Consider the following 25494-nt stretch of genomic DNA (forward strand, 5'->3'; position numbering starts at 1 on the left):
GTTTGTTTTGATGAGATATATTGTTCATTTTGATTAGGTATATTATCACTTTAAAACCAACAGTCTTATCAAAATGAATAGTTTCTGTTTTGTTTTACACAAGTAACTTTTCAAATTGACAAGATCTCCAACTCATTATTTGCCCATTTTATTTAAAGATTCTGTTAAGGTAGAAACATCGGCTACGGTGTCATGCACAGATTTGGTTTAAAATGATACAGGATGTGTAGTTGGGTGAGAAAAACTTGCCTGCCAAGTTTTAATTTTTGCCAACAAAGCATTTTTGAGTTATGCCATTTTTTATCATTCGAAAACCCCATTGACTTTGTACATAAAGTGGTTTTGACACTAAGCCTCGTTCACTAAAATTGGTAAAAGTTTGAAAATGGATACTATGTTTAAATATTATTTTTTCTCCTTTCTATCACATTTATAGAACTGCTTTTTGGATCTTTTTATTACAAAAATGTTACCAAATAATATTAGTGACTTTTTTCCAATATATTGGTCAGTAATATAGGGGATATTTGAAGGTAATGTTAGTACTTGCTCAAATTTTCTTGATTTGATCTAGAAACACTGAATGACCCAATTTCATAATTATTGTCTGAGCTAACCATAGGGCCAATTTTAACAAACAAGGTGTCATATGAAAGGTTATTAAATTTAGAAACTTTTCTCACCAGCTTTTTTAAATAAAGTGTTTCTATTTTAAGTTATGGGTGTTTTTAGATTTCCCTAATTTAAAAATAGAAAAAATGATTTTTCTCAAAAAATAAACACTTTATCAAAAAAATCTGGCGAGAGAATTTAGATATTAAGCTTATTAACCACCCCACAAACTATGGAAACCATATCACATTCCCTCTAGGCTAGCAATAATTATTTGTAGAAAAAATTAGGGAATTTTCAAAAAATAAAGAAAAAACATAAGAATTATCATGAAAGTTCATCTGTGTTGATAATCAAATAAATGAAGAATTGAACTTTTGTTCACAACACATACAGTTGCTCACCTGAAATTTTCGGTTGTTATTACTACAACCTTCTTCAGCAGAATGATCCAGTTCGTTGATCGATTTGACGACTCTTGACTTGTGCCTATAGAGAAAGCCCTCGATATAATTCGTGATGATCTGATCAGTGATACTACGCTAGATGAAAGAACAAAGCTGTCAGCGGGCCAAGTGGTAAAACTTCTTGAAGTTTGTTTACGTTGTACATATTTTGTTTACAATGGAGTGTTTTATTTACAAATACACGGAGCGGCAATGGGCAGCCCAGTCAGTCCAATTGTCTGCAATCTGTATTTGGAACATTTGGAACAATTAGCCATCTCTACTGCTCCTCATCCTCCATTGTGGTGGTTCAGATATGTTGACGACACCCACACCAAATTAAAGAAACGCTACGCCCAGGAATTCACTGATCACTTAAATTCGCTCGATCCGGATATCAAATTCACCACAGAGGGTGAAGACAACAGGACTCTGGCCTTCTTGGACACTCTAACAGTTATAAAACCGGACGGCTCACTCAACATCAAGATCTATCGCAAACCCACACATACAGACCAGTATCTGAACTTTTCTTCGAATCACCCGTTACAACACAAACTGGGAGTGATACACACGCTTTTTCATCGCGCAGAGACAGTTATTTCCGACCAGGTAGATTGTGACGAAGAGAAGTTGCATATCACTGAAGCCCTCTCTAAATGTGGGTACCCCAAGTGGGCATTTGACAGGCTAAACAAACCAAAGGACACAAGTAAACCGCCCAAGGACAGTACCAACACCAACAAAGGACAAGTTGTTATCCCTTATGTCAAAGGCATCTCCGATGCCTTAAAACGCATTTACAGCTCATATGGCATAAGAGTGTGTTTTAAGCCAACGCGCACACTGCGTCAACTGTTAGTTGCGCCTAAGGACAAAACGGGCAAAAAGGACGTCACAGGTCCCGTATATCAGATTCCTTGCCAGGGTCAGACCACCCGGGGTCCCTGCTCGGAATCATACATAGGACAGACTGGCAGGTCTCTAAAAACACGGTTCCTTGAGCACAGGCATCCTAGCTCTACCTCGTCCGAGGTATCTCAGCATATACACATAGAGTCCCCAGGACATCACGTGGACCTAGAGAAAGTGCAGATCCTCGACAGAGAACCTCGGTACTTCGAAAGAGGAGTCAAAGAGGCCATCCACATCCGGGCCAACCAACCCTCTCTGAATAAGGACGGGGGGTGCTACAACTTAGCAAGAGTCTACGATCCAGTTCTGACGTCACAAGTCAAGAGTCGTCAAATCGATCAACAAACTGGATCATTCTGCTGAAGAAGGTTGTAGTAATAACAACCGAAAATTTCAGGTGAGCAACTTTATGTGTTGTGAACAAAAGTTCAATTCTTCATTTAAACATAAGAATTGTTTAAATTTTCATGAAACATTAAAAATCAGTGGAGTAAAGACTTATCTTCAATTGGTTATATATTTGAAATGGATACATAATTCTGATTTGAAATAGTGTCTATTTTCCTGCATGGGCCTATTATCTCTCTGACATGACATACTATTCAAATTTTATTTTTTAAATGAGAACCTATTCATTTTTAAAATGGCAAGGCAATCTTATATATTTTGATGAGTTTCTTGTCATTTTGATGAGAATATCCGATTCATGTTGAAGATAAATCTGGTTTTTTTTAAAGAAAAATATATGTTAGACACCCTATATTCCCATCTGAACAATTTCTCTTGTTAAATTTGTCAAGTTTCTATTCAAAAGTGAGTAGATCATTTTAAGAGTGCAATATTTGATTTTCTGCAAAGGTGTCATAACCTAATTAAACCGCTTCACTAGTTTCTTCCTGACTCCTAATAGTCATCTTTGTTTCATTGCGGTTTGTTTGTTTGTTTGTTATAATTTTTTTGTTGGATAAAATTGTAAAAAAAAGTGTCACGAGAAGTGACTCATTTTGCCGGATTGCATCTTGTATCTTGGGGGATTGTCAGAGAAGAAACCTTACCCTTCCCAGAATCCTTTGCAACATGATGTATCACCTCATTACAGCAGGTGGCACTTCCATTAATTTGTACAGGTTCCCTTTGTTTTCATGTTCAGAAATAACTGGCTAAACATGGATCGATATAAATAAACATATTTTGCAAGATCTGGATGTGCTCTGTTCATTGATGTACTTTTTGTCACTATCGGCCCATGTTGCACCAGATAGCAAATCAGTACAGGAAATTGAAATGGAGAAATGCATCATGGGAAGTGTAAGATGTCTTCTCTAGGGGATAGTGCTAACAAATTAAGTTGCTCTCTGACATTTCAACAATTTTACAAATTTATGATAAAAATATAGACTACATGAGCCCAAATACTCTCATTTTCTCTGGCATAGTCCAGTAACCTCCATCAAGCAGTCATAACTCAACAGGTGGCCTTACATTGTGGGTATGAGTTTTTGTACCCAATACATTCAAAGGTCAATTTTTAAGTGTGGAAACATATTGGGTTTAAAGAAATGTGCACTTAGAGATTGGCATGTTTGAAATTAGTGATAACTTTATCCCTCGATATTTTACGTAATCTATTACATTTGTGGTAGACTTTCAGGATTAAACGCTGCCAATCATGACCAATCCAAATTTCAGTCAAAGACATGCACATTTCTCCTCTTAATGCTTTGCATGCTAGCCTTAGCTATTGACATAAAAAGTTTTTAGGTATTTTCTCAAAATATCAAGAGTTTACCTAGTACATCAAGAGCCTCTGAACCAAAACTAGGCTTGTTTGTACTCATTTTAATGCATTTTTCATGCTGATTCCAAATATGATCATGCAAATGTAAAATTCTAAAATTTTTGAATTTTGAAAAAAAAAAGAAACTTGTCATGTATGTGCAGTCGATGCCTGTGTAAAGAGACTGAATCTAGGTTTTCTATTTGGTGGTGTGGAATCTACATACAGAGTATACTTGCAAGGCAATACCTTAATTGCTCCCCTATGTTAGTAATACTGACACTGCCTTTGCTCAGGGATAACCCCATTGATGTAGCTGTATGAACAGGCAATTAAGTGACATAAAATCTTTCAATTGATTGCCCGATTAAGAGACTATATTGCTTGAATGCATAGCAGATGTTTTGTTTGGCGTGGATGTGATGTAAAAAGTAAGTCAAGAAAAAGGTTATTCACTGTTTTCTATCCTTAGGAGGTTATTCTAGAATAGTTGGATGGCACGACACATTTTATTACTTTCTTCCACGTCTTACATGTTTTAAGGCGTGGAAGCGGCATGCAAGTAAGAACCAGACCCGGATCTCAATAGCATACTAGTTGAAAGCGGGGATAAAATGGGGACATCACAAAGTCATCATGCTGACCCACTCTATAATTAGGAAAGTGTTTTACTTGTGTAGATGCTGAGAATGATACGAAATTTTGATACCCTCGTCCAGGTACGGCTGGACAGTGGAGAACATATGCAGGAAATGGTATTTTACAACATTTCTTTTATAGCTTCAGTTTTTCAGAAAATTTCATGACATTTTCAGGAAAATTGGAACAAAAAGTTTACGGTCGGGACTGCTGAGACGGGAGGTCAGTCAAGGACAAGCAAACAACTTCTTTTTTTATGGAATTGCAGATTTTTTTTTTTGCCTCATGGCAACTCAAACAAGTGCCGACTTTCTGTGTTCATGAAGTGTTTATGCGGCCTGTCCCAGTAACACAAATATGTTGAAATAGATTTTAATCTTCTCCCCATCACCCCTACTGACATTTGTCGGACATTAATCGGACATCAGTCTGCTATATGTGTCCTGTGTGTGTCATTCTGTAGAGTCAAAATTAAAAACAATGTTTGCCTAGTGCTCATGTCCAAGTGGTTTGTGGTCAGGGTTTTCTTTAAGCTTTTTCCTGAAGGGGTAAAAAAAAAACCCATATCTAAATTTTTTTACCCTTTCATGATGTTTGACATACATGGAAAGAGCATTTGAGGGGGTAAAGTGGGTAGACGAAGGGGTAAAAACCCCACTGTTAAGCATAAAAAAAACCCTGTTTGTGGTCTCTTAAGAAGAGGCTAATACTTTAACATAACCGGGAAAGCTTCTTTGCTTGTTAGAAAAATCGCAACCACTCTTTTGTTTGTTCCAAGAATCAAAACAAGCTCGACATTTTATTGTGATGCAATCCTCAAATTTGATTGAGCAAGAATGGACTACAACCGGTCAGTTAGACTGACCTGTTGGAGCAGCATGGCACACTGGTTTAAAAGGTCTTTGCATGGCTCGAAAAAGTGGGAAATTTGGGAAGCTCATTCCCAGGAAATGTTGGTGTTTGGAGGGAAATTCTGGTATTTGGAGGGAAATTGTGTATAAAAACATGCTATAAATTGAGGGAAATTTAGCTAGCTTCCCGGGAAATTAACATTTTTTTTTTTTTTTTGTCTTTGCCTTTGGTGCAAGAGGTCCTGGGTTCGATTCCCCACATGACCAACAAAACAATGTTATCCACTCTCCCCATAGCTCATCTGGTAAAGGCGGGGCAGATGGCCCATGATAAAAGACCTCATTACAGTCGGTTACAAATCAGGGTAACAAGCCTGACTGTTGGCTACAATTGACTATCCTATAAAAATTACCCCGACGAGCTAACTATGGCGACCGCTTCGTTCACCAAGTCACTTGTGCCTGGCCGAAGATTCAGCAGTGTTATCTCCTAGATTTCAGCTGTTAATGCCTAGATATGCTCGACATAAAAAAAAGTAGGAGGGGTCCGGGAGGGGGAAGGCTCTCAATTGAGTTATGCATCTAAAAAGTCACTTAAACCATGATGTGTTACGTTAAATCTGCTGGTGATTTTTGACACAACATAGTTTGTTATATGAATTTTATTCACTGTTGTTTAAAAATTCCACAGCTTGTTTCATATTTGAACTAAATTTTAAACATTTATTTAGAGGTTAATGACTGCGCATCAGTTGTTTTGAGGGTATTGTGAAATATCTGCGCCCCTCGGGATATTCCGAGGTCCAAAGCACAATGTTTAGATATTTCACAATACCCGAAATATAACTGATGCAAAGTCATTAACCTCATTCATAACCGTCACTTTTCACTTTTTTAAATTCAATTTACGTCACATTTTCCTCTTTTAATTTGAAAACAGAACACAATTTTAACTTTATCTATCGTTTTCCCTGTAAAAAATCTAATAGCCCATTAAGGAAATACCTCTAGCGACCAAATACGGCGGCCAGCGTCCGCGTAAATTGTTCGAACGCAACTCGGTCATTGTACTCGGTCATTGTAGAGCGTACTTTTAGCTACGTCACGAGACACGGTCATTATACTTTTTCAATGACCTGCATTTGCGTCCGCATATTTAAAAGTTATTATCTGTGATTGGATCGCACTTGCTGCGTATATTAATGAGGTTATGAATGTGTATCAAGGATACACATCAAGCTCATAGTAAAGAGTGTTGTGTACAAAGTTTTAAACAGCATTTTCACAGTGTATGATAAGGTGGTTAGATTTTGTTCATATTTGTGTCAGTGCTTGTTTGGGGTTTGCTTGGTATTTTATGCAATTTTGACTTCTTTAACGTTGTCTTTTCCCACGAATGTTACTTATAGTTTTAGTGATATTTGAGTGTGTTATAACTGGAGCAAAGCTAAATGGATTAAATGAATCAAAAAGAGTGTTTGTTTACATTGATTGCTGCTTAATATACCATAATGTGTTCTCTGATGCATGTTTTATGAAATTAGGTTGTTAATTTTGTTATTCTTAATGAGGAGGCTTCAAACATAAATGTTGTCTCAATACACTTTTAAAACAGGCAAATATAGCAGTTTGCTTTATGCTTGATTGGAATTTTTTTTCAAGAATTCAACATTCATATTTTGTTGTTTGTGAGGCTTCTAACAGGTATAAGTGATAACATGTTAAAGTTAAATAATATTTATTTTATGTTTGCATTTCAAATTCTGGGTGGGCTTATAGAATGTCAGGTATTGATATCACGTTTTGTTTTCTGCATATCGAAGTGTCCAAATATGTTAAAATTATTCTGTTGAATAATTTTCTGATGATCAAAAACCTTATTAGGATTGACAAACACCTTATAAGGATTGAATGCATATACCTATACTTCTAACATAACACTGTTCTCAACTGGAAATAATAGAATTACGTGACTGCATGGTGCCTGGCAGATATACCAATACATTATTTTCTATAATACAATTGGGCTATTCCAGTTGAAATCCATACCCATGACCTTAATCAAAGATCTTATACTATGAGATAAGACACTCCGTACAATTAACGTGCAAACGGCCTATACCGATGTGAGGACAGCAAATGTGACTCTCGTGCTAGTCTCCCACACAACCAGCTAATTATGTGGTCATGACACTCGTCGGTCATAACCGCCAGGACCACATAATTAACAAATTGTGCAAGAGGCCAGCACGAGAGTCACATTTTCTGTCCTCCGGAGTGTTGTGTGCTTGCCTTAATCTCCCACACAGGGAGTGTGAATATCAAATGGGTTTACCTGCATGGGTGACTCCATGTGAAATCTATACTCCCTGTGTGGGAGATTACGGTAATGCCTTCCATAGGGGGTGTATGGATTTCAAATGGAATAGCGCATTCATTACAGGCAGCATGTCATCAGATCCTACCTACCTTGACGGATGCTGATGCGCTCTGCCTTGCCATCTGATCCATGGTGAATCCATGCCATACCACTTGGTCTTTGGCCATTCTTCCTGCTACTGTTATGGAGGTGATATTTCGAGCTAAGCAGTCTGTTTTGATAGTGTCCATCCATCTTTTGGGAGGTCTTCCACATGGTCTTTTTCCATGTACATTGCCCTCTGTCACAATTTTGGGGTATCTGTCATTTCACATTCGCTGTATGTGGCCAAAGAAGCGGATCCTTTTTTGTGTGATTTTATCAATGATTGTGTGCTTCAGTCCAAGTGTGTCCCGTATTATGGTGTTACGTATTTTGTCCAGACGTGATACGCCCATGATCTTCCTCAAGCACATCATTTCAAAGACTAGGAGTCGATTTTCGTCTTCTTTCTTGATGGTCCAGGTTTTGGCTCCATACATTAGGATGGATAGTACTAAGACTCTGTATAGTTCAATCTTGGTGGCCTGTTGAATGTCCTTGGCATTCCATATGCTATGAAGTCTTTGGACTGCTCCTAGTGCTTTCCCTATTCTGTGTTTGATGTCTTCTCTGCTTGTACCCTTTTGAGATATGGTGCCTCCCAGGTACACAAACTCATCCACTTGCCATTAATGTTGATGTTAAGGTTGACTTTTTGGCTGCTGATAACTTGTACTTCGGTTTTACCAATATTGATCTTCAGTCCGAGGTTCGAGCTGCTACGAAAGACGTTGTCCACTGCAGTCATCAGATCAGCTTGTATCAATTCAAGAATATGGAGAATTGTGACCCATTTCCACAAAACCTGGAATACTAGTATGTCAAAAATTTAATTATAAAATGACACTATTTCTTGGTACCATTTCATTTAATTTTATTCACCAGCAAACATATATTGCACATTCAAAAGTAAGAGTTTGTATCAATAACTTTTTTTTCCGTCGGTAAAAACTTCCAAAATTTATACAGTTGTGTAAGTTCATACGTGCAGGTAGTAAACAAGAAGTAAAAAGATTAAAACTTTCAACTGCACTCACCAGGTTATTTTCCTAAATATTTCAGAACCAACTGGTTCCTTCCTCAGTGGGTGATGGTGTGTGAGATGCTGCTGAGATCAGTGTTTCTAGAAGATCTTCTACTAGAGTTGCCAGTTGGTTTCACTGATTTCAGCAAGCTGTTGTAAACTGGAGATAGTTCGTACTCCTGCGAGGTGTTGATTTTGGGCTGTGTGTCTCTTCTGATCTCAGCAGCATCTCACACACCATCACCCACTGCGGAAGGAACCAGTTGGTTCTGAAATATTTGGGAAAATAACCTGGTGAGTGTAGTTGAAAGTTTTAATCTTTTTACTTCTTCCAAAATTTAGTTCTTGAAAACATACTAGAAAAGCAAGACTCCCCCAATGTGTAATAAATTAACCTATTTACATTTATAGTAATTTTGATGATATTTGTCTGAAAAGTTCCTATCTATTAGCATTGTAGCACATCTACTGATGCACTTGGTGGTCTTTGTATGGCAGTGCCCATGGGTCACATGGGCATTAAATTAAGTGCCTTTTATTCTTTTATTAAATAGCCTAGGATGACTGTTCACAAGGCAGTAACACTGCACTTGATGATCACTTCGGGAATATTGCGAAATCCCCTAAATTTCTTGGGCATTATGCTGGGGATAAATTTGGGACAAATTTGGGGATTGGAACCCTCAAGGTAGTTTACATGACGCATTTACCCAAGATTTTGCTCAAAAATCGCACTGCTAAGCAAAAAGTCCTCATGAATTACATCTCCTGATGTTCATTTATACATGTACAAAATGACCTTTATATAGTCCCCCATCATTGATTGTTAGTTAGAACATGGAGAATGAGCAGGAAAGTAGAGTAGTCTAGGTTCTGTCATTCTGATAGTCACAAACCTCTTCAAGTGTAGGAATGTTTATAAAAGTTATTGACAGGGGTGTCATAGCAGTATATATCATGGCATGTTGATATAGGGACCTGCAAAATTGATTAAATTTTTGTCTGGTAATGCATTACAGTCTTTGGTTATATACAGCATCAAAAGGTAATGAACAACTAAACTGAGTAACTTTATTTTGAGCTGCTTGAAGCTTTGTATTCATGGATTATTGAATACCCCATACCAGGAGGCAATAGAGTAGTCAAAGAGAAAAAATACCAGAGCTGCATCAGGACTGTCTTTGTTTTTTGATCAAAGTAATGCGCCTGTCTGTCTCAAAATCGAGTTTACCTTTTTGATGGCATCTATTGCCATTACTTTACTCAAGAAGTCTAGCTTTGAATTTGCTCACCAATAGCTTCACATTCAAGGCTATAATTCCAAAGCTATCAAAATTGAGTAGAAATCGATGAAGCATGATGCAGTGTAAAAGCAGTGGCAGCGCCAGAATTTTTTTCGGGGGGCATTGAGGGGGCAAAGAGAATTTCAGTGGGGGGGGCAAAATTAACAAATTTTGTGCAAAAAGAAAGAAAGAAAACAACTTTACTGTACTTTTCAAAGAATATCTGGCAAAATGAAATTGGAATATTCCAGGTGAAATCCATACACCCCCTGTGGAACACCTAACCTTAATATCCTACACAGGGGATGCAGATTTCAATTGGAGTCACCCTATCAGGTAGCCCCATTTGAATTTCACGCTCCCTGTGTGGAAGATTAAGGTCATGTCTTCCATAGGGGGTGTATGGATTTCAACTGCATGCAACAGCCCATTGGAAAGCTGGGTCACATACAAACGTTCCATCTTACAGCTTAATACAACTAAAAAAAAGTATTATGTGTGCGCTCAAAGAAGAGTAGAAGAGCAAGAAAACACACACAGGCAGGTAGATATTCCATTTCTATATGAATTAAAAATGGGCATGTTTTCTCTGACAACACTTTGTATACTGTAAGAACCTTTTCAGTTTTGTAAAAACAATATTTATAGAATTGTTAGCAGCAGCAACTTCAATTTTGAATTCTGTGGTGTGAATACAAGGTGTTTTCATAAATGTGACACGATCAAGGGGAATGAGTCGAATGTCGCTAACATTGATTTTGAGATATTGGCAAAGAAAGTGTTAAAATGCTTTTGTTTTCTATTGTTTTCAGCGATTGATAAAGTGACATAACTTCGCAAAGAAAAGTCGTATTAACTTGGGGTTTTCAGTTTCTGAAAGCTCTCAATATCCTCTTTTGAAACATATGTAAAACTCATTTTCGACCAGTGTCGACATGTGACTCATTCCCTTTGATCATGTCACAAATTAAGTTTTCTCTGCTGCAGTTCTATAAAAGCCATCAGCATCTAATAATATGGATAAAAATATATATATGTACTGATTTCCAGAACTTTAATAACATTTTTAATATAAGCAGGTTTCTGGTATGATCTGGAAATGAATATTAGATATTACACTTGCAAAGACATCGCACAAATATATAGGTCACAGATACATCACACGATACTACACAGATTGTTCGGTGAATGAGGATTCTATCAACAGTCATCTTAGGCTATTTAAATAAAGGCACTTAATTTAATTCCCACATGACCAGATGGGCGCTGACATTATAGCCTGTAGACAGGACGTCTAGAAACATGACCTCTGGCACAGCAGGTTGTTTCCCTGTGTCTTTCAATTGGAAACACATATTAACTTGTTTTTTTCAGTTGATAAAAACTTCCAAAATTTAGTTCTTAAATACAGAATCCCCAAATGTGTAATAAATAAGCCTATTACATTTGTAGTCATTTTGATGATATTTGTCTGAAAAGTTCTTATCTGTTAGCATTGTAGCATCTACTGATCACTTGGTGGTCTTGTTATGGCGGTGCCCATGGGTCATGTGGGCATTACATTAATTGCCTTTTATTAAATAGTCTAGGATGACTGATCAATTGGTAGAAAGTGTTTTTTATCCTTCATTTTACGATTCTAACAAATCATTTCACTTAAGGGCTGGGGTATGAACGTTTGCACAGTATTTATTTTGGGACATCAGAGCACATCAGACATATCGAATTGCATTCTGAATACGAAGAATGTCATTCTGATATCAAATAATTTTGATTTGTTGAAATTAATTCCAATTTAATACACATTTATGGCAAATCATTAAAATTGATATTTTGATATTTAACAGTACTTGAAGTAAACTTTATAAATCTGATGATTTATACTTAAAGTGTATGTAGGTGGGATGAAAATCAACGATCAATTGAAAATTGACCTTTCATATTGAAAATATGGATTTTTTCCCAAAAAGACCTAATTTTTTTGGTGTTTTGGGAAAAAATTCCACATTCTTCATATTCAGAATGCAATTCGATATGTCGGATGTGCTCTGATGTCCCAAAATAAATACTGTCCAAACGTTCATACCCCAGCCCTTAATTTGCTTACTCATTTTCAGTCAAAATCAATCAAATTTTGCTCAAAAACAGCTGATTTTAATGCATTTTTACAGATTACAGAAGCGCAAAATCTGGGTCACTTCAGTCTTGCCTGCAGAACAGGAGCTTTTTCCGTCAGCCTTATGAACATCAGCTGCTAATTGGTGATCAACATTACAAGTCTGAACAAACACGTTATTATCATATTGAATTACAACCCATGTTATACATGTACAAACAAGTTATAGTTTAGATTGAAATGAAATCTGATATTTTTACCTTGTATCATATCAAAATTATATGAAATTAACACACTTTTTGAGACATATGATCCAGCAGTTGATCATAAAATGGGCTGTTTAGTTTGAAAACTAACCCCCCTGTGGAAGATGTTAGAATTCCAACCAAAGTCAAGAGTTTAAATTATTCCAGATTTAACCATTTTATCCATAAAAAGTGACAAAATAGTTTAGACTTCCAAACCAAATTCTCTAATTTTAGGCCAAATTGTGAGTGCATTATTCAATTGGAATTATTTTTTTTAATTTTAACAATTTTTAAAAGATATTTTCAGCTGGATTGACCATAAGGTGCAACTGGAATTGGGATGACGGTGAAAAATGTCGGGGGGGGGGGGGGGTATTTTAAATGGACTACACACTTAAAACTACGGGGTCAAAAATGACCCAAACGGGTCATTTTTGACCCCAACATAATTATCAACTAAACACCATACCACTAACAGGGTCATTTTGACCCCATTGGTCGGGTCATTGCAATGACTACGTATTTGGGTCAAATAGTAACCCCATTGGGGTCAAAATATTACCACATTTCGGGGTCAAATGAAATGACCCTTCAAAAGGTTGCCTTATTGGGTTACTTAATGACCTCATTTCAGGGGTCAAATGAAATGACCCATTTGAAAGGGTTGTTTTATAGGGTTACTCAATAACCACATTTAGGGGTTGTTTGGATTTTTTAGTAGGCCTATGGTCATGCTGGTCCCACCAGGACATAAGTGTGTTTCTGCACAGAGAAAGCATTACATAAACAGCAAACTGCAAAATGCATCTGTGTATCACACTCACACACAGTCAGTCATCGCCTATGACAGTTCACGTATTATAAGCTTACATGATATAAGCTTAACAACTGCAGCCAAGACACCAGCCACGACAGCATGAAATTGGAATGAATCTGCGTGCATAGACAAGGGTCTATGCATCCTTGCAGTCTCACTTTTCAACTAACTTTTCATATTCCATCATGCAGACAAGCACACACGACAATCCGCTGAGCTGCACAATCAGAACAAATATGGCGCTGATGTGACCACGTGAGCCGATGCACACCGTGTGTGCAAATAGTTCAAATGCAAGTCATTATAAAGTTGACAAATTGGGTAACCGGTCAAAAAATGAGTTTTATTTATTAATCAACAAACATTAATTGCAGCTCATGTTTAAACTCATTTATGAATTGAGATTTTCAAAGCGGAAGATTGAAACTGATATCAATGCGCGACGGTATCGGCAAAATGACCACTAAGTTTTTGACCACGTTAAATCAGTGGCTAAAATGACCTCGTGAATGTGGTCAAATTAAAACAGTACAACCCCCTTGAAGGGTCAAAACAACCCCAAACGTGGTCAATTCAAAATGACCACGGAAAATATAACCCCGTAGTTTTTAGTGTGTAACCCAATTGAGTGGTTTACATTAGAGTCTAGTCAGAGTTGCCATACCTGCAATTTGGTAGCCCAATTGGGTGATTTTAGAGGTTTTTTTTCTTTTGATCATTCCTGTCCCATATAGAAGACGATGATTACGACAAAAATTTGGTGACTTTCTGACGTTAGGCACCACATTATTTTTAACAGAAACCACTGGTTAAGATCAAAATTGGGCTACTTTTCAGTGATACATGCACCCCATGTGCCAGATATTGGGGCTGAAGACGTCCAAGAGAATTCTGGATGAAAGCTTCCTCTCGGTAAGCAATCATAGAAATTATAGAAATTAGAAAAAGTTAATCACAGGCTGAAAAATGTCGGGGGGGGGTGTATTTTAAATGGACTAACCCAATTGAGTGGTTTACATTAGAGTCTAGTCAGAGTTGCCATACCTGCAATTTGGTAGCCCAATTGGGTGATTTTAGAGGGTTTTTTTCTTTTGATCATTCCTGTCCCATATAGAAGACGATGATTAAGACAAAAATTTGGTGACTTTCTGACGTTAGGCACCACATTATTTTTAACAGAAACCACTGGTTAAGATCAAAATTGGGCTACTTTTCAGTGATACATGCACCCCATGTGCCAGATATTGGGGCTGAAGCCGTCCAAGAGAATTCTGGATGAAAGCTTCCTCTCGGTAAGCAATCATAGAAATTATAGAAATTAGAAAAAGTTAATCACAGGCTGAAAAGCTCTGGCAACCCTGATTTTAGTATCAATTTGCTGCTAATGGAATTGACCAGAGAAGATATCTTGCACTTCCCACAATGCATTTCTTCAATTTCCATTTTCTATACTGGTTTGCTATCTAGTGCGACATGGGTCGATAGTGACAAAAAGAACCTCAATAAACAGAGCACATCCAGATCTTGCAAACTGTGTTTATTTCTTTGCTATTGATCCATGTTTAGCCAGTCTATTCTCAACGTGAAAACAAAGGGAACCTGTACTATAAGTAATAGGAGTGTTATTTGATGCAATGAGGTGATGCCACATGTTGCAAAGGATTCTGGGAAGGGTAAATTATCTTCTTTGAGAGTGGACGTTGCTACAAATTTGACATTTATCTGACATTTTAGTTTCCATTTGGTCATCCTTTCAACATCAGATAAACAAGCTGGCTAGTTATATTGTGCTATTCCATTTAAATTCCACATTCCCCCTGTGGAAGATTTAGCTAAAGTCTTCTTCAGAGGGAGTATAAGTTTTGAATAGAATAGAGATTTTTTTTTTAAATACTCGCTCCTTTGTGGACGATATAGACGAATCCCATTTCATGCATTCCTATACCTCAATGGCAGCCATAGCTGGGTCCCCGTAGTGTATATCCCACCTAAAACATGAAATGATGCGTCCTTGGCGGGGATTTTAAACTGCATTTCATCACCCGTGTTACACGTAGACAATAGAATGATGAAAGTTTACAACACCATACAGCATGACATCGATTTTTAAGCGACTTTAATCCACCCAATTGGGCAGTCACAACACTTGGCTCGTGGGATTTGTCTATAGGTAAAGCCATAATACGGGGAATATGGGTTTCAAAATGATTAACCTTGACCAATTACACAGGGGTAGTGTGGATTTTAAATGGAATGGCCCATTGTTCCTATTCTATTCCTCTTAATGTGCTATTCCAGTTGAAATCCATACACTCCTTATGGAAGACATGACCTATTCTTCCACATAGGGAGTGTGAATTTCTAACGGAGTTTATAACAGAATGGGTGACTCCATTTGAAACCTACACCCCCTGCGTGGGAGATTAAGACTTCCATAGGGGTGTATGAATTTTAACTGGAATAGCCCAACATGTAAATTCAATTGCTTTTCTAGACCATGTAATTTTATATCCATTGAAGTGAAATAATTGTGTTTCTATTACAATATATTAATATCCATTTGTATGAGAAGAAATGCTATCTACTGATGATAGCAGTTGCAGTCTTATTGTGTTATTTTGATATAGACCTACATATAAATATGACATGCATATCAAGTTAACTTGGAACTAAATCCAGGCCAGTGTCATGCGCAAAGGGGGGGGGGGGGATATGGCCCCCACTTTTGTTGGTCATTCGGGGAAAACGTCAAAATTTGCTCCTAAGCAGACTCCATTCGGGGGAACTGAACAACCTGGCCCCCACTTTCAATGTGCTGCGCACGCCACTGATTCATTCAGTGATTTGCTCATCCGACGATCGTAAAAATCATCAAAATTCAGATTTTGGTACCTTTGTAATTGGCATAGATGTGCTAACATAGCCTGCTAGTGGTTCGGTCGAAAGCCGTGTATTTTAGACAAAATAAAGCATTTGCATGATTCTGGACTTTTGATACTGACAGTACAAAAGTCCGACTCGAGATCGAAAAGAAGCTCACTCTCCACGTACCAACACGCGTTATGTATTGTTTCTACTACTTATTACATCAGTAGCTACTATTTTAAACAAAATACACAATTTTAACTGTTTTTCATATTTGAATTGACCGTTAGTTTGCCGCGGTGACCTTTAATTGCTTATTTTGTTTTCTACTACAAAAATTAAGCGTCTGTTTTAAATCAATTTAGACTCTACTTCCCCGTGTTAGAAACACTGGACTAGGAAGTTTTTCCAGTCGATGGTGGCGCACTGTCACGAAAATCTCGATTTTCTCGAGTCGATCTGAGTTGAAGTAGAAAACCTTTCTAAAACTTCTGTTTTTGACTAATTTGTCGATGTATTCAGGGAAAAGTGGTTTAATGAAATTCTGTAGACTTATTCTTTATTTCTAAGCAACTCTGACAAATTTCAATTTTTTTTTAATGTTCCTGTGAAATCACTGAAAGGGCCTTTAACCAATAAACTGCTATAATTGGAGACTGAATTATAAATAAATAGCAACAACAAAAGTTGGCAAAGTCACCAAGACCAGAAATTGTTGCCCTTTCAAAAAACATCGAGAAACACCAGATCAATCAAGATTTCCTTGTAGGAAGGAATTGAAATATTTCTGAGCGGGTACATGTATAAGCTTTAAGGATTCGAAACAAAACCTTTTCTAATTGAATTTAATTTGACTTAGTTGCTTCCAAACTGCATTCATTTGCTAGTATAAACAGTCAGATGAATTAATTTCTGTTTTTCATGTGTTTCCAGCGTCCGCTGAATAAACATTGAAGTTGATTTCAAATTTGGCTATTACCGTATTCGTCCGAGTATAGTCCCACGTTCGAGTATAATCCCACCCCCCATTTTTCGAAAAATTTCAGAAATTGTAAAAAAAGTTTAAGTTTATTTTTTTCGGTTTTGGAGTGTCCCTGGACCTAGACCTAGATGCTATACTAGGATCATTCATGGTTGACCTAAAAAAAAAAAAAAAAAATTCAAACTCACTGCATTTTGAAATCATTAATAGAGTATGACATGAAAACAAAGTATCAATTTTCATATTAAAAATACAAAATATTTTTTTTATTTTTTTTTTTTTTTTTTTAGGTCAACCATGAATGATCCTAGCATCTAGGTCTAGGTCCAGGGACACTCAAAACCGGAAAAAAAAAAAACTTAAAAAAAAAAAATTGAAATTCGAGTATAATCCCACCCCCCCAATTGTGAAAAATTTTCACATAAAAAACGGGTGGGACTATACTCGGACCAATACGGTATATTTGAAATGGAGTTACCTGCAGGCATGTAGCCAGGATTTATTGGGGGGGGGTGCTGATTTTGAAAAATTTGGACTGGGGTAGATTTGGACATTTTTGGACCAAAAAGGCAAAAAGGCTACGCTCGCAAATGGGACTTTGGGTAAAAAAAGGGACTTTTTGGGCCTTTCGCATTTGGGGGGGGGGTGGATGCATTGCACCCCCGTACCCCTGGCTATGGGCCTGGTTACCTGAATGACTGGTTCCATTTGAAATTCACACTCCCTGTGTGGAAGATTAAGGACATGTCTTCCATAGGGGGTGTATGGATTTCAACTGGTAAAACTGGTCAAATAGGTAATTTCTCTGAAGATCACACCAGTTTCTTTCAGTAACTGACTCAAAACAATTATGTTTCATCCTCATTGGCAATTGAATCTGAGGTTAAAAGGTCCTAGAATAACAGAAATATATAATGCAAGATGGTGTTGAAAACAAATTTAAAATGCATGAATTGGGAGTGTTAAATAACCCTAGGACTTGATTACCAACATCTAAGTCCACCTTTGCCTGTTATTTTACTTGTGTGGGGTTACATTTTAGTTGTAACTCACACTTGTATATCACACCGGTTATTCAACTTGGAGAGGTGGTGAAATTTGATGAAAAAAGACAACCTGCTAGAGCGAGCAAGAGAATGGAGGTTGAAGCAGAATGAGTCATGTGTCGTTCACGGTTGTTTGATGTGATCATTTATTAAATTTTCTAACAAAACATATAATGTTCAATTCTAGACCCGGACAATACCAACAAATTTTACACTAATATGTACAGGTATTTCCAGCTCTTTTTAACATAGATTTTTGTTTCTTTTCCAACTTCATTCATCTTTATCTGCTTTTTTGAGTTATTTTGTTATTTTATAAACTGTATATTTGGGCGCCAATTGAGGGGGCTATTTACATATATTTTAAATTTAGCCAAATAATTCCTAACATTTCATGATAAAAAGTCTTTTGAAACTTTCGTTGTTATTTGTTACTCTTTTTCTGATGTTTGAATCCCATTATACCAGTGTCTACAACTTGTAAAGACGAAAACACGATTTCAGATAAATAGCGCCATCAGTGTTCAATTTTTCTTTAAAATGACGTAGTTTTACATGCTATCAAACAACCATGCGTTAACTTGGTTTCAAGTTCAAACCTGAAGAATATGTTTAATTCTTTTTAGTTGCTTGAAGTGATCATTTATTGAGGTTTCTAACAAAATTATATAATGTTCAATTCGAGACCTGGACAATACCAACAGCAGCTATCACACTTAATTATTCATCTTTTCCTGCTTTTTGTGATAATTTTTATTCTATAAACTGTACATTTATGTTCAAATTGAGGGCGCTATTTACATATGTTTGAATTTAAATTAGCCAAATAAAATGAGTTATTTCTTACATTTCATGATAAAAAGGTTTTTTTTGAAAATTTCCTTGCCATTTGTTAGTCTTTTTTTGATGTTCTGACCTAAATTGATAACAAGACCTAATCTCAATCATTAAACAGTGTCTTCTATCATTCCAAGATATGCTATTACTTTAGATAGACTTAATGTCTCTTAACCTAATTCGCTAAAGAGATTCAAGAGACAAGGCCAAGAATAAATAAGAATTAAGGGATCTGGAATGAGCGTTTGAGCGTTCGACCGTATTTTTGTGGGACATGAGAGCACATCAGACATTGAATTGCATTCTGAATACGAAGAATGTCTTTCTGATATCAAATAATTTTCATTTTTTAAATTCATGATATAATACAAATTTTATGACAAATTATTAAAATTTGATATTTTTCATATTTTTGATGTATAACGGTCCTCGAAGTAAGTTTTATAAATCTAATGATATATTCTTAAAGTGTATGTAGCTGGGAGGAAAAGCCGACGATCAATTGAAAATTTTGACCTTTCATATTGAAGATATGGATTTTTTTCCCCAAAAGACCTAATATTTTTTGGTGTTTGGGGAAAAAAATCCATATCTTCAATACGAAAGGTCAAAATTTTCAATTGAACGTCATCTTTTCATCCTATCTACATACACTTCAAGTATATGATTTATAAAGTTTACTTCGAGTATTGTTAAATATCAAATATATCAATTTTTAATGATTTGCCATAAAACATTGTAAAATGTGTATTACATTGCGAATTTCAAAAAATCTAAATTATTTGATATCAGAAGGACATTCTTCGTATTCAGAATGCAATTCGATATGTCTGATGTGCTCTAATGACTAATGTCCCACAATAAATACTGTCCAAACGCTTCATACCCCATCACTCTAACCTAATTCGCTAAATAGATTCAAGAGACAAGGCCAAGAATAAATAAGAATTAAGGGTTGCTTCAGGAAGTCAATTAAAATCAAAACAACATGAAAATCAACTTTGTCTGAAAATCTGGCTACAGTGGAGTAAAATTGGAACTATTTGGCAGAAACAAAATGACCCCATGCCAAAATTGGCTAGAAAAAGGGGTTCATTGAATTGCCTAAATACATAAAATGTTTGTTGCACATCCTTGTATGGTCTATTGTACTAATTACCCCCCCCACACACACACCCCTGTTTGTAAATACCTCCAAACAAGGACCTCGACTTAACAAGGATCTAACCGAGGATTCACACACCCGTTTTTAATCGACACACCATGGACCTCACACAGACACACCAGACAACTTACTATCCAACTGAGACCAGTCCTATACCCCCCTATGGGGGACCTATCTTATATGCTATCTTATATGCATATTTGCATCATTTACATCATCCTGGTCATAGTAACAAACCGAGGATGTCCTCGTTTGGAGGTGTGTCCTCGTTGTATGGTGTGTATCCATATGTAGGTCCTCATTTGGAGGCACTTAGAAATATACACACCCACCCCTGGTGTGATCACTGGATCTGTTTCTGGTATAAATTGACCTGTCTTACTTCTTATGCTGTATACTAAGCTGCAAAGATAAACTTGAATTAAGTGAGATAAAAGGACTTAAAGGCACAAAGATTCAAATCAAAGAAAGAAGCGTTCAATTTTGTACACTGACCCAAGGGCTGTATTATATGTAATTGATGGATTTGCTTTTCGTTGCAGGGGATTGACTTGTGTCTTACTTTTTATACTATAAGCTATACAAAGAAAAAGAGGGAAAATGGAAATGTCACGGTTTAAGTGATTTCTCTTTTTTTTCCCTTAATCAATATGAATGATATTCTTGTTGATAAATATAGGCCAGAGGATGATTTAAGGAAGCCCCATCATGCAATGCGAAAGTGTTATCACTAGAGTTTCAACTGTCACTTTACTTTTCAAATCCTATGCAGCATAGCAAAGCAACTGTGTCATGTTACTCACACTGCTCACCTGCTGCACAGTAAAGCCAGTGGGGTAGTGGGTAGTGCTTAAATCATCCTCTGAATATAAGCCATCCAACAAAAGCATGTGACCTATCACAAAATGAGTGTAAAGTCGCAAGTTGGTAGTTTCGAGTCATGCTGGCTACTGAGTTGATGTTCTATGTTGAGTTCAGTGGCGGCAGCAGGAATTTTTTCGGGGGGGGGGGGGGCATTGGGGGGAAAAGTGAATTTCTTGGGGGGGGGGCAAAATTGCCGCAAAAAGTGGAAATGTACATAATTTTGGGTTTTTTGCCTCAAAAGTTGGGGGGCAAACAGGGGGGCAAGAAATATATTGGGGGAATGCCTCCTTGCCCCCTCAGTAGTGCCGCCACTGGTTGATTGCGAATCTGTACAAGCCAGTAGTGTGTAGACATACTATTGGCTTGAACAGGTGCATGTGAAACAAAGAACATCAACGCAGCAGCCAGGACGTCTCGAAACTACCAACTTGCGACTTTACGTTAATTTCGTGTCACATATATGAATCGCAGAAGTCAGAGCTATATACTTCTGCCTAAAGCTTCACAACTTTCTAATATAAGAACAAAGCCCATGAAACTGCCTTTTAAAGTGTTACCCAAGGGCTATTTGCCTTAACCACTCTGATCCTTGGATTTGTTTTCCAGTATATAAGATTGACCTCTCTCTTACATTGCCAGAATCTGCAACATTAGACTAAAATTAACTGGGTTAAACGGACATGCTACGGTCGATGACTTCTCTTTTCATGCTTAAATCAATATGAATAAGTTTGTTATTGATAAAAAACTAGCCAACAAACAACATCAGCTGTAGGATCATCGCAACAACAGCAAACTTTGAAAAAGTCACTGGTTCACTGACAAGACTGAGCAAAAAAACACATCTTTAACAAACAACAAGCTTTGAATATGAGAAGTCAGAGCTATACGCTGACAAAGTTATGTAATAAACAGAATAACTACAAAGCAATAGGTGAAAACAATTTTTGAACGAAACAGCACACTGCACTCTTACGTTCGATACCTCTGCATTGAACCATATCATGCTGATCACTCGCACCTGTAAGATATCTTTAAAAAGAGCAGTATTGTATTCAATCTATGATTGCAGACATACACAGGTGATGACTGCCACCTTCTTGTAGTGCAGCATGATATATGTTCAAAATTGTTTTCACCAACATGTATTTCTATGGTAGTTAATCCGATTTATTATGTCACTTCGCCAGCGTATACTTCTGGCTTAAGCTTGTCAAAGAGCAAAGTCTGCCTTTGAATTCCGATTTATACTATAGAAAGTCCTTGTGTATAACTGTAAAAAATTCAACACTTTTATCTTTGACTTTCCAACTAGCCAAAAAAACAGCATCAGCTGTAGGATCATCACAACAACAGCAAACTTAGACAAAGTCAGTGGTTCACTGACAAAACTAGTGAGTAAGAAAATAGTCAATTTCTTCAATTGGTTTTGGTAAATCAGAACTCTTTATCAAACAACAAGCTTTGAATATGAGAAGTCAGAGTTATACTTCTGGCTAAAGCTTGTGAAAGAGCAAAGCCTGCCTTTGAATTCAAATTTATACTATAGAAATTGAAAGTAAAAGATAAAAGTGTTGAATTTTTTACACTTATACCCAAGGGCTATGATATTGTATGCCTTAAACTGATCCTTGGATTTGTATAGGATTGACCTGTGTCTTACATTTTGGCCAGAATCTGCAACATTAAGGGGTGGGGTATGAGCGTTTGGACAGTATTTATTGTGGGACATTAGAGCACATCAGACATATCAAATTGCATTCTGAATACGAAGAATGTCCTTCTGATATCAAAAATGATTTTTGAAATTAGCAATGTAATACACATTGTATGGCAAATGATTAAAAATTGATATTTTTGATATTTAACAGTACTTGAAGTAAACTTTATAAATCTGATGATTTATATTTAAAGTGTATGTAGGTGGGATGAAAAGCCGACGATCAATTGAAAATTTTGACCTTTACGTATTGAAGATATGGATTTTTTTCCCAAAACACCAAAAAAGATGCATATCTTCAATATGAAAGGTCAAAATTTTCAATTGATCGTCAGCTTTTCCTCCCAGCTACATACACTTTAGAGAATATATATATATATTAGATTTATAAAATTTACTTCGAGGACTGTTATATATCAAAAATGTGAAAAATATCAAATTTTAATAATTTGTCATAAAATTTGTATTATATCGTGAATTTCAAAAATTGAAAATTATTTGATATCACAAAGAAATGCTTCGTATTCAGAATGCAATTCGATAGGTCTGAGGTGCTCTCATGTCCCACAAAAAATACTATCGAAATGCTCAAACGCGTATTCCAGATCCCTTAACTGGGTGAAAGAAGAAAACTGACCTGCCCGATCTAAGTGACTCTTCATTTCATGCTTAAATCAATATGAATGAGATTCTTGTTGATAAAAAACCTAGCCAACATATTAACAACAAGCTTTGAATATGAGAGTCAGAACTATTACTTCTGGCTAAAGGTTCCGCCCGTAGAACAGGGTTTCTTTTTTTTCGTCGCCTCACTGTAAAATATACCATTTTGAAACACAGAATACATGCAACATAACATCAAAATGGTTGCATAGTGCAGTGTTACCACAGGTGCTGATTTGATTTTTGATTGATCTTTGTATTTGTGTCCTGTTATAATAGAGTGTATGATCAAATAACATAATGATCACAAGGGTACAATTTTTTTTAATTTGCTTTAGTTTGTGTATTGGATATTACCTATATTACCTATTCTTGACACAACTATCGTGATATTTACATCACATGTTATACTCAGGCGATACACTCTTTTAATGTGCATTCACGTCGGGGGCACTCAATTTTTTTTTGGTAGGGGTGTGCTGCAATCACTGTTTGTAAACAACCAACCAGTGTTGCCACTATTAAAAGGAGCCCAAAATTCACCTTATTCCTAATACAATGGGGGAATAAATTGATGGAAAATTCCCTTTGAAGCTTTTGGGCTCGCACACGGCTGTTTGATGTGAGCGTTTATTAGTTTTTCAAACATCATGTATAACCCAATTTTAGGCTAAAAGTGATAAAATGCTAATGTTTTTGAGTCATTTTCAACTTTAAATTTCCCCTCTTTTACAAAATTATTCACTTTTACAGCATATTTTAAAGCTTTTTGTCTATAAATTGTATCTATTTATGACAAAATTGGTGGCGCTATTTAGTTACTAAAAATTACTCTTTCAAGCTTTTAACACAAATAATTTCTTTTATTTTTTGATGAAAATATGTTTATAAAATTTCTTTGTTGCTTGTTTCACCTATTCCATCTGTTTTAAATGCAGTATTGATCGCCTACCCTTGCAAATTAAGAAATATGATTTAGGATAAATAGCGCCATCTATAGTTTGCATTTAGTTAATAATGAAGCCAATACTATATACATCAAACAACCGTGCGCAAAAGTAGCTTTTGGGCTTGAAATAGTAGGACAGAAAACACGCAGATGCTTAATGAGAACGGAGAGCGGTGATCTGAGAATCTATGGAACGGCTAGAAAATTTTCGGGGCTTATAGAGCGACAATCAATGAATTCAGAGGGTCTAAGGAATGGCTAGCGGCTCTTAAAAAGGGGGTCGTCACCGCGGCACATACCCGTATAGCTGGGAAATGTGAGTGCCCTCCCCGGGATTCACCTGTATAGGAAGGACCTTGTGCACAGAAAATAGGATGTCTTCAAGAGACCTTGGGATTCACTTAGCATCAGTTTTCAAGTCATTTTTCAACATTTCTGACTTTGGCTTGAGTGGATCAGATCAGGTCATATATTATACAGGGTGTCCCAATAAAAACAGAACACTCATTGCGCCCTCTTTTTCTGCTATTTCTGAAAACGTTGATCAAATTAATTTTGGTATGTAAAGAAACCTTAAATCGTTAGCTTTAATAAACCAAGACAATTAATTCAATCAGCTCTTGAAGTAGCCAAACCTCCTCTGTGGACAGAGTGAAAAACTGGTTCCTTTTATTTAAAAGAGCATATCTTCAAAAGTTGTGAGCCGATTGAATTATTTCTTTCAGTTTATTAACGCTAACGAATCGAGGTTTCTTTACATACCAAAATATATTTGATTAGCTTTTCAGAAATGGGAGAAAAAGAGGGTGCAATGAGGGTTCTGTTTTTATTTGGACACCCCTGTATGATGTTAAGTTAAAGTAGAACAAATGCATGTGAAGAATAAAAAATTGTGTAATTTTCAAGCTAAGATGGTCGAATATGATGTTAACTTGCTAAAAAAACGTGCTCATTCATGTTCATGTTTGTTTGACACCATTAATGCTGATAAAAAGCCTTTGTTGAACCCATATACAATGCAAAGAAAACCATTTAGTTATATATTTGCCAGATCAGTTGGTAATTCTGTACACTAAAAGGTCTAACAGTAGATGTAGATGCGAGCAGTAAGTGTCAAATCATGAAACTTTGATGAGGTAATTTGGAATTGATAACGTTGCCGGGTAACTTGAGGAGGACTATTGGATATGACTACAGGGCATGTAGATCTCAAC

The 25494-nt window shown here is 36.4% G+C and overlaps 1 protein-coding gene across 1 annotated transcript; it reads left to right on the plus strand.

Moving 5' to 3' along the window:
- The first annotated feature begins 1271 nt into the window (after positions 1-1271).
- On the plus strand, positions 1272-18193 carry LOC140139157 (uncharacterized). The gene is made up of 2 exons (XM_072160937.1): positions 1272-2173; positions 18079-18193. Exons 1-2 carry the CDS (start codon positions 1272-1274, stop codon positions 18191-18193), a joined length of 1017 nt encoding a protein of 338 aa, XP_072017038.1.
- Positions 18194-25494: the final 7301 nt, after the last annotated feature.

Source organism: Amphiura filiformis, chromosome 18 (assembly GCF_039555335.1).
Source record: "Amphiura filiformis chromosome 18, Afil_fr2py, whole genome shotgun sequence".
NCBI classification, from domain to species: Eukaryota; Metazoa; Echinodermata; class Ophiuroidea; order Amphilepidida; family Amphiuridae; genus Amphiura; species Amphiura filiformis.

Excerpts from the sequence above, each read along its gene's own strand:
- LOC140139157 (XM_072160937.1), top strand. The coding sequence starts at position 1,272 with ATGGGCAGCCCAGTCAGTCCAATTGTCTGCAATCTGTATTTGGAACAT. Across the intron at positions 2,174-18,078 it reads ATCCTCGACAGAGAACCTCG|TTGTAACTCACACTTGTATA; the intron begins GTACTTCGAAAG and ends GTTACATTTTAG.